Below are 15,687 nucleotides of genomic sequence, written 5' to 3' on the forward strand. Positions count from 1 at the left end.
GTATCAGCAATAGAGCCCCAGACTCCACCTTTTGAGTAGCCATGTAACCCAAGGTGCTTAAAATTTTTCTTCCCCCTTGTCTTCCTTTGTGAGCTGAGGATAACAGCAGCCCCTATTTTATGTGTCTGCAGTGAGGACTAAAGAAAATACACTTAAAGGGCTGAGAACAGTTCATGGCACATAGGAAATCTTGGCAAAAGTTAGCAGTTGCTATTTCTATTTTTGCTATTATTAAGATCCTTCACATTCTGCTGTGCTATGATCCTTTGGCTTCAAATATTGGTTAAAAAAAACACTAAGTTTTTAAAAGTTTACCCTCTTTTCCTAAAATAGAAAAAGGGACTTGCTGGGCACAGTGGTGCATACCTATAATCTCAGTGACTCAGGAGGATGAGGCAGGAGGATCAAAAGTTTGAAGCCAGCCTCACCACTTAGTGAGATCCTGTCTCAAAAGAAAAAAAGAAAGAAGGGCTGGGGATGTAGCTCAGTGGCAGAGTGCCCCTGGGTTCAATTCCCAGTAGGAAAGGAAAGGAAGGGAAGGGGAATATAAGCAGAGATATGTGATGCCTGCTGGAAAGCATAACTCTATTCCTTACATGGGATTGAGTAGCTAGGAAAGTAGATGCCAAACACCTTAAAAAGTTTCATTTGCAGAAAGGTGCCTCAGCACCTTTTAATTTTTATATCTAACACTCTCATAGCATGTTCCTTCTGTTTATGATAGACAATGGCACAAAATAACAAAGGCATGGAGTTTAGGTACCTACAAACCAGGGATTGAGGTCAACTTCTCCATTTACTATGTGGTTTTGGTTTGGCAATTCAGCTAAATATTTGGGTCTCAGTCTCCTCACCTGTAAATAAGGTTTGGGGGACTAAATGAGGGAATTTTTAAAGTGCACAATATACGGAAACCAATATCACAGACAAGTCAGAACTTCAATTCCTGGGTTCTAGTCTCAAAATTCCTCAGCATTCTGGGGAAGGGAAAAGATATTTAAAAATAAATACCAAATGTAATATCTATTATGAGCCATGCATAACACAAGGCACAAGAAATAGAAAATAAAATTGGTCTCAGCCCCTAACCTTAGGGCCAAAGTAAAACTGCTTTGTGTCAGAGATATTCTTTGCAAGTAGTTTGTGATTTTTTTCCTTTATTAAAATTTGTTCTAATTAGTTTAACTTGTGAATTTAAACTGAAAAGGGACTCAGAATGGAAATAGGCAAGGACAATTTTAACACTAGGCACTTTGATGCAATGTAAACAAAGATAATACAGGTTTATAAGGGGAAATGAGAACCTGTAATCATTTTCCCCTTATAACTGGGCATGACAGTCAGGAAAATAAGGGACAGTCTCATGGTAACTGGTACCTATATTTACTATCACAGTGATACTGATTAGGGTCATCCATTTTTAACAAAGAAGTCATATAGATCCATAAATCAAAATTCTGAAGGTCCCATAAGAATATCCCGATTTTTAAATAAGACTAGTAGTTACTTATTCCCAGGTAAGAAAAATGCCCTCACCTCCTAGTCTAATCTTTATGATTCCAGTTGCTGATGTTTTTGTTTATATGTTATAACTCACCCATCAAGGACCCCCCCAGCACACTGAACATTTTTCTAAATTCTACTCTATTACTCAGAGCCTAGTATATAGAAACAGTAGATTAAAATAAAATGTAGAAACATGTTTATTCAGTCAATTTTCGATCAGTCTCACAAAGCAGGCATTCTTTCTAAAATAATGTTAAATACTTTCATTTTAAAATTGAAAGGTTTCAAATTTTCCTCCAATAGATCTGTTCAGGTTCAAGGTAGAAAACAGAAGACATTGGAGAGAAATAATGGAGCCAAAGTCCCAAATTTGCATGCCATTGCTTGCAAGCATAGCTGACATGGTAAATATTACAGTTGACATAAATAACTTCAAAGTAAAGTCTACATCATTTTTCCACCCTCCACCCCATCTGCCTTCCCACAACAATATATGCCAACTCACTCAAATTTTGTTACATTAAGAGATTTTTTGTTACATTAAGAGATTTTTCAAAGATCATCCTATGCTTTTTGTAGCATCACCAAAGGTGGAACTTCGACATGTGCGACAGCAAACTAAATCCCAGGAGAGACTTTTTCTCCCTAAAACAGGTGAGGCAAATGTGCCCCAAAAGCATGTACAGAGACAACAGCTGTGGGCTGGTTGAACAGGGATCTCTGTGAAGGGCAAACTGAAAAGCTGAGATGACACTCTCTTATACACATTTGCTCATTTGCATCAAGGAATGACAGAGGAAAAATAAAAGACCTCCCCAGGTTTAGCATCTGGCACATGGCAACACTGCCAATTCACTAGTATAACTTACCTTTCATTCGTTTCTATATCAAAACAGAACCTCTTGTCGATAGACTCTGTCTTCCTTCTCACGCAATATTTCAGGGTTAAGTCCAAGGGCCCCTGATATAAGAGAAGGATTAACAGGTAATTGAAAAAAAAAAAAAAAAAAAAAACTCCTGCCCCCTGCAGCTTCCTTGGTGTCATTTGAAAGGCATCTGTGAAGGCAGCAGGAGCCATGTATAGACTCACTGAGAACCTTGTCCATTTGAACAGTACTTGCATCAAGATGGCAGATGGTTTCTCCCTGCTCCAAAAATGCATGGCTGAGATGAGGAGAAAATGCTCAGGGCAGATAAGCGCTCTTTCCCAAGCATGGTGGATTAAATGGGAAGCTCAATGTACATCACCTAAGGGTAGTGTAGGAGAAATGGATTGTCCAAATGGAATTAAGTATACAAAATAAAAAATTCATGAGGCCTCTGTGTAAGGAGGCTGCAACAGGGTAAGTTGTTTTTAAAGCCATCCTTAGAATGCCAGAGAGAAAGTTGAGCAAAAACATCTTTATTAAAGTGGCAGATGGAGGAGGGAGGAAAAACATTTCTGTTCCCCACCTCCAGCCTCTTCAGGATGAGAAAAATCACAAAAGTAACTTCTCCAAAAGTAGGGCAGAGTAGAGGAAAGAAGCAAATTTATGTATTTGTTGATGTGGCATTTGATATTCCATATGTACAGAATAGTGTAGCTCATCTTAGTCTGTGGGCTTTTAAACCACTGAAACCTACCATGTCTATAGACTAAATCTTTCCTGTCCTATGTTATTCAGTGTCCCTCAATCATTTCAACATACAGAGTGTGTGTGGTACAGAAAAGAGAAGTAACATTTGTTATCTACAATGTGCCATATATTATGCTAGGTAACTTAAAAGCAGCTTTTTTCACTACAACTATCTGAGAGAAGTGAAGTTCAGAGAGGTAATATGATTTACTTGAAGAAACCTAAGTTACTATAGTGGAAACAGCAATGAATTAGGAATCTAAGATCTAGAGTCTTATCTCAGTTATGCCATTTGCTAGCTCTCTGAGTCTTGATTTCACAATCTATTAAATGTCAATACCACTACCCATCTGCTATCTCAAATTCAAGAACATTGCCCAAGTACTAGGACTGTGCCTAGGCAACATGTCATCCAAACCAGCCCATATGACTAATCACCAAATACATCTCTCTCATTGCACACTCAACCCCTTGCAAGTCAATACTTTTTGCTGTCCCTGTGCTAAAAAATCTCAACTGTAAATTAATCCTTCAATATGCCTTCCTTATCCCAATACTTGGAATGTCACCTGTGAGTCTTTCCAGATGTGTAACGGACTCATGTACTCACCCTTCCTCTTTAAACTCTCAACTCTGTCAGCTTTAATAGCATTGCAGTTGAGGGGCCTATATCCTGATCACCACTTTGGTCTCCCTCCACAAGTTTGTCCCATCAGTGCCAAAATACTCATTTCACATGCATATCATGTTTTTTTCATTACTCTGTAATTTTACATATACTGTTCTCTTCACCCAAAGTGACTTTGTCAGTTTGTGACTGACTAATCTCTTATTGTTCTACAAAACTGCATGTCCATTTTCATTTCAGTCATTTCCCCATCCCCATACATTGCCCACCCCATGCTTTGCACCTTTTATCAAAATTTCCTGTTTTTATGTCTGATACTCCACTTGAATGAGAACTCCTCAATGACAAGGGCATTGTCCTATTCATCTTTATATCTCTATCTCCTAGCAAATAAGTAGTGCTCAATAAATGTTTATGCACTAAATAATTGTCTTTGTCAGTCTTCTGATAAAGAAACTGAGATTGAGAAATAATTTGGTCAAAATCAAAAGAGTAATTAGATCAAAAAGTTAGGATTTAAACCCAGGTTTTGAGACTCAAAATGCACCATTTTTTTATAACTTGGAAGAAATGAGGATCTAATAAAATACTATTTGGGAGGTGATCAGTAAACAGTACAACACAAATGAGAGTTGATGGGTTGAGATGGTACAAGACACTGTGTTATGATCAGAACGATGGCCAATTCCTCCATCTCCAAATTGGAAGAATATTTACTCCACAGTGCTGATGGGAGGGTAAATGAGGCACAGGACAGAACATGTCTAGTTCAGTGCTTAGCACATAGCAAGAAATAGTGGTATTATTTTGCTATTATTATTAGAGCACCATTTACCTATATTATTTACATTTCAAAAGCAAACTAGTACCAGGAACTATGCCAGAGAATAGGCAATAGGAAATCATTTCCAACTCCAATTTGAGGAAATTCAAGTAACTACTTCTATGCCCCATACCCCCACCATCTAAATGGGAAACTGAGTTCCTCTTTGCACTCCATAAAGAATCCCTCACTAAAACACTTTACGCTGACACTGTTGCAGTTTTGCAAGAAGCCATTCAATGAAAAGGGAAGAGGGTAAGAAAAACTAGAAAAAAGGCTTACTAGAATCTTCTGGGAGGATATGAAAGTAGTGCCTGCTAAATCTATCTTAAGCTTTGCAATATGTACTTTTGAGAAGGAAAGAAAGGGTCTAAGTAAAAATACTGTCTATAAGAGGAGCTGAAATGTTCATGATTTGGAGAGTAATATGTACAGAATATTATAAATTGCAGGCCAGTGTTGCTCATAAGCACTTGCCAGTCAAATACATATCAGCTAAGTTTTGACTGACTTGGGACAAATTCTGTGCTGCAACATGACATGAATTTAGTGGAAACATCCTGAAAGACACTTTGGCAATCACCAGGCTAGAATCTAAAGAGTAGTTAGAAGTCATGAAGGAGCAAATTCAAGAATAGTAGCATGAATGGAGGCATAGGTGAGGATTCTAGAATCCATGTTTGGTACATTTCATCAGAGGTCAGTTCCATCTCCAAACCACATTCAAGGCAAAGTGACAAATATTATGGTTAAAGAACAAAGGGGGGAGAAGTAGTTTTCAAACAAAATTTCAGATCTCTCTTATTTCATATGAACAAATCTCACAAGAGAGATCTTCTGTAGAAAATTCCTGCCTACCTAAATTGGGTCTTCATGCATTATTTTCAATGCTGACAAGTGATTCTTGACATACTTCCAACAGTTTGAAAAGACTTAAAAATCATGCACTAAAAATCTAATTATTTATGAAGAACAAAAATGCTGCCATGACTACAAGTTTATTAAATATTTCCCCTGCTTTTCACATGTTGTTATTAAACCTGCTATATCTACATATATGCAAATCTTTATTACAATTCCAGCAATTTTCCAAATGTTTTCCGGTCAATTGCCTACATTTTTGTGATCATAATTAGTTATGAGATTTATATTGGGGGAGATAGTTAAATTAAAAACATTTACTAAGAAAAAAGTAATGCATTAAGATCGTGTATGTAAGCAAGTTACAAGGAAGCAGAAATATTGAACTACTTTTACAATATGGACAATGTGTATGACAATCAGCTTGAGAAATATCCATAAGCGTGTATTCAGGGATGTATAAGACATCAGGTCCTTGCAGATAAGTAAAATACCTTCTCAGTGTTTTAAATTTGTCTTTTCATTTTGGGCAGTGGAAAAAGATTTGAAAGGCAGAAGAAGAGATATTAACTGCTTAGAGATATTTGAGTATTACATAGAATGTAGGTTTAGGTTATTTCAACTGTAGGCAACAGACATACTCCTCTTAAAAATCAATTCTGGACATTGATTCATATATTTGAAATTTGCTACTTAAAAGAATCCTGTAGGTGGGGGCAGTTCTCATGAAAATCTAAGGGAGATCAGTAGAGGGAAGGGACCTAGGGGTAGGATACAGGAAGTGATATCGGCCAAATTATATTATATAATGTGCATGTATGAATATGTAACAATAAATCCCATCATTATGTACAACTATAATGTACCAAAAAATATGGAAAATAAATACTCCAGTAGTAAAGCCTTCTTGAAAGCAATGCATCTATAATTTGCATATTTTTTGTACTACTGATAGGCACTTGTAATAATAAATGGTCTGAAACAGAACAGACATTTCAGAAGGCCTGATGAAATTAAATTAATTGAGTGATTTTATTTTAACTATTACTGAACTGAATGATATGGGCCCAATATAAATTCAGGCCAGGGAGAACACATAAAGTGATGGATTCACATGACAGTGATAGACTCGATTATGTGACACCAAGTCAACATATATTCTCTCCTGAGATGTAATCACAGATGCATCTCAAAATATATGGCACAAAAAAAAAAAAACCAACCTGCTTAGCACCTGGCTTTTGTTCCATAGGCGTCATGGTGAGTGTTTTTGTCTCTTTCTCATAACGGCAGTAGTATTTCACCCAAGATATTCCCAAAGCCCCTACAAGACAGGAAAAAGTGAGCTAACAGAATAAGTGTTTCAGCTCCCCAAAATAGCAGTTGTTTACAGGTTGTTCTTCACAGCCAGGCTCCAGTCCAGCACTTCTCTTCCCCTGAGCTCCAGCCTTACCTAGTCTAACTGCCCACTGTAGAACTGGAGATGCTAATCTTCACCAACTTCTTTCCACTGGCTCCTGGCTGTCTCCAAACCCATCCTCCCTGCCATGTTCCCATGAATGGAACCACCACACAATCCAGAAGCTGTAACTTTCTGTCGTCTGCTCCTTTTTCGCTGCAAATAACCTCCAATTTAATTTGTCATTGGGCTGTACCTCTTCTGTCCTCTACACATCTCTCCTTCAGTTGCCTTCTCTTCTCTGTTAGTTTTAGCACTGAATTACCTAAGGTCCTTATGAGGTATTTTTAGATCTTTAGGCCACATTTTAGAAAACAAAAGTTAACTATTACACCAATTAATGATTTCAGTGGACTTAGCTCTTATTTTATCATCTCTGATCACTGCTTTCCAGTCCAGTCTTCACTCTTTTGTTAGAGGAACACTTGAAAATTATATCTTTATTTATGCCAATCCCCTTATTATAAACCACCCATGGCTTTCACACTATCTCCAAACTCCTCAGCCTGCCTACAAAGTCCTTCATAATATGATCAAAATTTATCTTTCTGGTCTTACCTTTTAGCACCTTCATCTCTATATTCCTGTCTCACTGGATTACTTTGAGTTACCAAATAAGTAAGTGACCATATAATATTATAATTCAAACTCAAAACATACTTAAGAGTGAGGCATTATTAATAATTACATCAGGAAAGAAGATGTCAACAAGGGCTTTTCTTTGCCTCTTGGCAAAACAGAACCCCACAAAAAAACTATAGTCCCTCACCCCACTGTGTGCCTTTACTCATGTATACATGTCCTGATATAATTATTAATAATGCCCCACTCACTCTTAAGTATGTGGTATACGCCTGTAATTTTCTTCTTTCATTTCTTTACCTATTAAAACTATACTCAACACTTAAGTCTTAGTTCAAACATTATTTCCTCAATAAATCCTTTCAATATATGCTCCAAAGTGCCTAAGATATTTCATTGATAAACTTGTTTATACCACACATAGGACTGTGAACTCCTTAAGGACGAAATCCAAGCTGATTCATCTTTTTGCACCCCCAATACATTGCACAGTACCTCACAGAATTGATGCTAAGCACACATTCAACTGAGTAATAGTGTTGTACCCATTGGGCAGTTATAAACCTGGGGCACAGAAGGATCACACAGCATACAGCAGTGGTTCTCAACTAGGGGCAATTTTACCTCCCAGGGGACACTTTGCAACTCCTGGAAACAATTAGGTTGTCAGACCTAGGAATGCTATTACCATAAAGTGAAGAAAGGCCTGGGATGCTGTTAAACACAACATAATATACAATATTGCCTCTTCCAAACAAAGAATTCTCCAGCCCAAAATGTCAATAGTGTTGAAATTGAGAAACCCTTCAATGCAAAGTTGAAAGATAAACCTGAGAAGTGGGAGGATTGATTTTGGAAAACATAAAAAGTTGATTGATCTAAGGGGGCATAGTATGATAATATCACTGCTGAAATGCCATGCTTCATGGATCTCAGTGATTTTTTTCCACTAGTCATCTATAGTTATGTCTCTTCTGTCTTCTCTTCAGGTAAAGGAAGTCTGGGCAGGAACTGAAATTCTGGGATTTGAGGATGTACATAGTTCAAAAGGAAAAAAAATTGAAAAGTACATATGGGTTTCAATAAAGTTATTTAGGAAGTAAGAACACTTGAATTCTCTCTAATATTCAGTGACTGCATGACCTGATAGTTAATCCAAGTTCATTATTTAGCAATGAACAATAAATACTCTCTTGCCACTGCAGTCTTGTTGGTCATGAAATGGTTTATTAGCAACCATTTGATCCAAAACTAGGGGATGGTATTGGGGGTTATGAGAGAAGTGTGAGCTTCAGTAGCTCACAGACCTAAATTTAATCTGAGGCCTGCCACTGTTAATCAGGTGACTTTTAAAAGGTAACCTCTCTGAGCCACAGTGGCCTCGTGTGTAAAGTGGGTACAAGGTGAAATCAAAGACTCAATGAGACAGTGCTTTTAAAGCACTTAGCACCATGCCTGGCACATAGTAGGCATAATAAATATTTCTCTGCCTCCATTCCCTCTAACTTCCTTTTTGCCCCAAAGAGTCATCAGAAGGTTTAACAAATAACAATTCTCATTTTAAATCTCAGAGAAAATCTTGGATCTCATCATTCTAAAACTTTGAAAGATGAATTCTTAACTTTCCCTCACTTTTCTTTCTTTCTTTATTATTATTTACTATTCCCATTCTACCCTCCTTGGAACTGCAGTTATTAGGGTTCTATGAATGATATGGGTGTCCAAGGATCAGAAAGGTCAAGTGGCAGTAGGTGCCAGTCTCCTGTAACCCAGTGGATACCCATGTGTTCCCACACACATTTCTCTTGCGTATAGAGATAGCCTTCAATGGTTGGCTGTCCTGGAAGTTTGCATGTCTGGGGAGCTTCTTTCATCCTTTTCTTAAGTTCTTCCATCTCTTCCCGGGTACTGGAGAAATGATTTCTTGTCTGTCAAGACATCAGTATCATAATCATTATCATCATCACCATGATCATGAATAAATATTTATTGGTCAGAGTTCCAGTACAGAGTATTCTCTGTTTACAGCATGTGCTACCACTAGCAAAAAAATAAATGCTTCATAGCACAGCAACTAGAAAACAATTTTATAGAGTTTAATGGTATTAAAGACCAGTAGAAAAACAAATATATATAGATAGCAATATACTCATAAAATCACAACTGGGCAATCTTTTTCTCAATGGGAACCATGCAAGGCACCAATAAGTAAGGACTCTCAGAATGCTGAGCGCCATGTGGACCCCTATACAACAAAGGAAACCATAGAAAATGTTCTCAAAGATAATATTATCATGGCAACTTCTACATCTTTCCTAAAATACAATTACTATCTGTTTGACCTGAAATCAAAATCTGGCAATGAAGAGAAAATATATGAGAGTGCTCTGTTTGAAAACAGGCCAACAGAATTTATGCTTAATACTCATGAATATCAAGGCTAATAGTGAGAAAGAATCTATTTACATCTACAGAACTAATACACAAAGCCAAGACAGTTTGAAAGGTCCGAGTATGAAACTCATTAGAGATTGGTCCTTAGTGCTCGTCTCAAGATTATGATATGATGTTATTTATATATGGAGGAAGATTCAAGTGATTAACTTGGTTGTAGATAGATTTTGTAAACCAACAGATAACAGGGATTCTCACATGCTAGAGAAGGAGAGTAACTATAAAGAAGTAAAGTACACAAGAATAAAAATTAACAAAACCTACATGCCACAATTGTCCTAAACAACCAAGTAAGGCTTATTCGTACCACAGTGTATTGGCATTTTTTATCTGAAAATATATCTGTAAGTTTCATGCAATATAACACCCATTCTAGTATCATTTGACCTCAGTGATGCTTTCTCTGACACTATCAGAGCAGTGAATTGTTCCCTTCTTTATGCTTCTTCAAAAATTTTGTCTTGACTTTAGCACTAATCATAAGGGATCATGATTCATGTGTGCTTATGTCACTCCTCCAAAAAAATGTATGTTCCTTCACGACATAAACACTTACCTGCCTCATTATGGTGCTTCCAGTGCATTTAAAAATGCCTACCACAAAGTATGTGCTCACTGTAAATCCATAAATGTTCATTAAATGTGGGTTAAATCAGTGAGTAAGTAAAATAATATACGTGACAATATAAGTGCCACAATATATGAAGAAGCTATATCTATGTCCACTATAAGAGCAAGCATGATAATAAAGGTAGAAAGAGTCTTTGAAAATTATTTCTTTAATTTTAGACATAAGTAGTCACAAAAAAGAGAGGCTAAAAATGGGTACGCATGGTAATAAAACCCAGAGAGACTATTTTGACAAACCAGGGAAATAGCTTACAACCTGTACTTAAGCAAGCCTACAGTTCGATACTGCTATGGGTGAATGCAGCAAATTAGCAATACTTAATAAATTAGCAACACCAAGATGGAGGTGTTGGTGGAAGGAATGGTGGGTTTGAGTTGCAGTCAGACTGAAATACAGGGAAGAGATAAAACTGGAAGAGAAAGAGCAATCCAGTACACCAAAATATTTGTGATCCATACCAGCATGTCATGACAAATTGGTTGGGTTGCAATAAACAAAATTTTCAAGTTCAAGGTCAGTGGAACCAAAATTAAATCGGAGAGACAGGTGAAGAGATCCACATGAAACTCACATTCTGCAAACTGAGCTGGAGTTGTTGTTTATATGGAAGGAAATCCTGTGTGAGTTCCACAGTCAAGCTGTTAGAAATGAAGAGGCTATGAAGAAAGGCCAAGACCTAAGGAAAACATGCAAAACAACTTTATTGTCAGTACATTCTAGTTAATCAAATAAAGTAACTAACCATGAACTTAGAGAAGAAACGTCACAGTATTTCCCCAGGATAGTTTAAAAAGCAGTCATGCAAACACAAGCAGTTATATGAAGAACTATCCTCATATTAGGTTGAACATTTATGCTGTACTCAGTTTTGGAAAGTAAGTAATAAATGTATTCATCCACATCCAGATCCTGTTCAAATTGCATAAAAAGCCATTCATAATTTGGACAGTTTTGGAATGGGCTCTGTTTTCTCTATATACATATTGAGACTCTCTAATCCAAAAATCTGAAATCCAAAATGTTCCAAAATCTGAAATATTTTGAGCATTGACATGATGCCACAAATGGAAAATTCGACACCTGGCATCATGTGATAGGTGTCAGTGAAAATGCAGATGCACTAAAACATTGCATAAAATTACCTTCGGGCTATGTGTATAAGAAACATAAATGAATTTCATATATATACATACACCACACACACACACACACACATACACACACACACGCACACACACACATATATCAGCACTGCAAAATCAAAAAAACAAATCCATAATTCAACCATTTCAGATAATGAATATTAAAACTGTTACCCTCAAAACTGGCACATGATAGGGCTCAACAAATATTTGTTCAATGAAAGAATAAGTGAAAGATAAATGAACAAAGTAAGGTTGTTTATCTTAATAAAGACTGTCATCATGTCAACTGATCAAAACAGTCTGAACTGATTATCAAATTAGAAATGTTTCAGGGAGTTGAAAATGTTCAATAATATATCTTTAAAATGTTCAAACTCATTAAAATCAAATACACATAAAGAAAAACAAAATAAAATATGATTTTAATCTTGTTCACAACTATCAATTATTTTAATTATAGCCCTTAAATAAGTGTTTAATGCTGGAAAAGTATAATAAGTAGTTATAAAAATTGCTCCACTTTTTTTAGAAAACAAATAGGTGAGCACATATAAACATGAATACACACACATACACATAAGCCATATACATGAATGTATATAAAAATTATAAGATGTACACATCCATGTTTATTTATGACATGTGCGTGTATAGGTATGTGTACTCATATACGTACTCCTTCCCATTTCTCTCCTAAGTTTTTCCATCTCTAGAAATGACATCAGCATCCATCAGTCATTTAAATCAGAAACTAAAGAGTCTTCCCTGATTTTCTTTCACTTATATTTCAGTCTACTTCATTGGGAATTTCTACCGATTTTGCCTCCAAAGTATATCACTAATCCAACAACTCTAATGTTTCCACTGTCACTACCCTAACAAACACAAGCCAATGTCTCCTCCTATCTAGACCACTGCAGTAGCCACCTCACTGGTTTCCTCTTATCTACTCTTGAACCCTTTCAAGTCATTCTTCAGACAACAAAATCAGCCTACACGAGGGACTGCTTAACACCCTTCAGTTGTCTGCCATGGCACTTAGCCTAAAATCTAAATCTCTTAACCATGCCCACGGGACGTTATCTCCTACCACTTTCCTTTGCTTTCATTAGTATCTAAAGACACAAATCTTTTTGTTTATTCCTTCAGCACACCATTCTTCCCTGACATAAGGACTACTCATATGTCTTTCTGTATGTCTGAATGTTCTTTCCCCACTATTACCAAGGCTGCATCTTTTCTTCCTTTAGACATAATCTTAAATGGAATTTTCAGAGATTCTAAACTACATGCCAATTTTTGGTATTTATTTTAAACCTCTTTGATTCTTTCATAGCCCTATTCACAACTAGCAATCATTTTAATAATGTGCACCCTTCTTTCCTTTCTTCCTAACCCATGAGAGCATAGTGTTCATAAAGAAAATAACTGAGTCTTTTTACTTAGTATAGTACAGCATAGTATAGCATAACTAGTGTTTAGCACAGTGTCTGGAACATAACAGAAACTTAATAAAGATTTGTTGTTAAATACATAAGTAATTATTTGCACATTACATATATAGATGTATACAATTGCAAGTTCCAATACATTTGAACACAGATATACATACTCGTGCAATATATATACAATTGCACACATGTACACACATCCATACCTATAAGCACACTTTAAGGAAAAGCCATGAGAAATACATGGAGAAATTGGGAGAGAACTTGTTACAATACTAACAGTGATTATATAAGGGATTTATTGCATTTGTTTGGTCTATCCTATGCAGTTTTTCTAACTTTTTTATAATGAGTACATTATTTTATAATAAAAATCTTCATCAAAATTCAGCATCCTTGTCAAATCAAAGATCACTGCCTTTTGTAATAAATTTAGGAGACAGAAATGTAACAACTATATATACTAGACATAAAAAAGTAAAATGGGAAGTTATAAAGTACAAGGTACATGAATTATTAGCACAGGTCCTGATATATGATAGGTGTTTTCAGAAGCTTTCTGAAAGCATGAAGGGAAGGAAGGGAGAGGAAGAAAATAAGAAGTGTGGCAGAGAATTGGAGGAGAAAAGGAAGGAGAGAGGGAGTAAAGGAAAATGGAAGAAAAAATAGTCTTAAGTAAGAGAAAATGGGGGAGAGAAGAAAGAGAAAGAATGAGAATATTAGTGAGACAGCAAGAAACACATAAGCCAATATGACTATATTTTTCGACATTTGTTATCAAGCACTGATAGCCCTTCATATTCTTTGAGATTACACTTTTGTGATCAGGGGTGGGGAAGCAGTTCAGTGGCAGAATGCTCACCTAGCCTGCGTAAGGCCCTGAGTTCAATCCCAGTACTGCAAAATACCAAACTATCCAATTTTATGATCAAAGTTCTGTGCATCTCCCCACATTTGAGAAATATTTTTAGAATATTCATTGGCAGATAGAACTTACTGGCTCCACAATATTGAACTTCTTGGATTCCTGAACTTCCTGGATTTGATAAACGTAGTCAAGGGAGGACTCAAAGAAATTGTGCCTCTCCTTGTCCACCTGGAGATCTGCCTGTAGAAAAAGGGCAATACATGTCACAAGCAGGCACTGTCATTCCTGCAAGTCAGTCCATTTAGACTTGACAGGATTCTAGAGCTAGAGAAGCATTTAACAACTAATTGCTATTTTATTCCTTTATTTTACAAAGAAGGGATATGAAGTCAAGGTGTAAAAATGACTGAAGACTCAGTTTCTAGTCCAACATGTAAGAAGCTTAGATGTCTTTACACCCATCTTCACAACAAGAAAAAAGCTGAACAAGTGGAAAATTAACTCTTCTTAGATCTAAAAGAGAATTGAAATCAGAGGAAAACTCCTGCTTCAAAATCTGGATAGAGGTAAACACAGAATCAGTGTATGCCAGAGCAGAAGACCAAGAGCTAAAGTCTGCTGCTACAGCCAGTACTAAGGGATTACACCTGAACAAAAAATGCCAAGTCTCAGACCTATTTAAGAAGAGTCTCCAAGGAAATGCAAGGATAAATCAAGCATGCTGGGGGCGATCCAAGATGGTGGCCTAGAGGGTGACTGCACCCCCAGTCGCTCCAGAACCCAGAGTTAAGAAGGGGAGGCATTAAGAGACTCGGACTGAAACAGAGCCATGGGTGAGTCTGCCCACTGGGTAAAGCTCGGCCCGGGTGGCAGGCCCAGATAGAGGTGGCTTATGGGAGCAGGGCAGGGCAGCTAGAGTCTTCCACAGTCAGCCCTGCGCACTCCAGCAGTGGGCCCCTCCCACACAGTCAGCTTCTCCAGGTTCTCAGAGCAGGCCCCCTAGTGAGAGCCTTTCTGACCAGAACAAGCTCCAAGTCCCGGAGCCAGCGCAGTGCAGTGTACTCCGGCATACAAGCAGCTTCAGGGACCAGGATAGGGCAGCCAGAGACTTCCCCAAGTAGCCTGGACCCCTATGGTGGGAGGTGCCTTTCAAGGCTAGCTTCTCAGACCAGACCGCCCAGTGAGAGGCTTTCTACATAGAACCAGCCACAAGGCCCCGAACCAACGGAGAGCTTCGATCTGTAAGCAGCCTCTGGGACCAGGGCAGGGCAGCCAGAGACCTCTTCAGGCGGCTCTGCCCACTCCGGCTGCAGGCTCTTTCCATGGGGCGATCCAAGATGGCAGCCTAGAGGGAGACTGCACCCCCAGTCGCTCCAGACCCCAGGAGTTAAGAAGGGGAGGCATTGAGAGACTCGGACTGAAATAGAGCCATGGGGTCCCACTGACAGCTGACCAATATGAGAAAACAAGGGAAGAAAATGTCCCAAACAAACCTAGATACTACATCAATAAAACCCAATGACAGCAGAAGAAATGTCAGAAAGGGAGTTCAGAATGTACATAATTAAAACGATCAGGGAAGCAAATGAGGAGATGAAAGAGCAAATGCAGGCATTGAAGGAGGAGAAGAAAGAGCAAATGCAGGCATCAAATGATCACACCA

The 15,687-nt window shown here is 37.6% G+C and overlaps 1 protein-coding gene across 3 annotated transcripts in view; it reads right to left on the reverse strand.

The window, feature by feature from the left end:
* Window positions 1-15,687, reverse strand: part of Ophn1 (oligophrenin 1) — a 408,982-nt gene that overhangs the window by 177,083 nt on the left and 216,212 nt on the right. For all 3 annotated transcript variants that reach the window (XM_047536395.1, XM_047536396.1, XM_047536394.1), the window contains exons 7-11: window positions 14,154-14,264; window positions 11,132-11,236; window positions 9,274-9,403; window positions 6,658-6,758; window positions 2,376-2,467 (exon numbers count right to left, since the gene is read on the reverse strand). In XM_047536395.1, the coding sequence (XP_047392351.1) occupies window positions 2,376-2,467; window positions 6,658-6,758; window positions 9,274-9,403; window positions 11,132-11,236; window positions 14,154-14,264 (539 nt within the window). The remainder of the gene's footprint in view (window positions 1-2,375; window positions 2,468-6,657; window positions 6,759-9,273; window positions 9,404-11,131; window positions 11,237-14,153; window positions 14,265-15,687) is intronic.

This window comes from Sciurus carolinensis, chromosome X (assembly GCF_902686445.1).
Source record: "Sciurus carolinensis chromosome X, mSciCar1.2, whole genome shotgun sequence".
NCBI classification, from domain to species: Eukaryota; Metazoa; Chordata; class Mammalia; order Rodentia; family Sciuridae; genus Sciurus; species Sciurus carolinensis.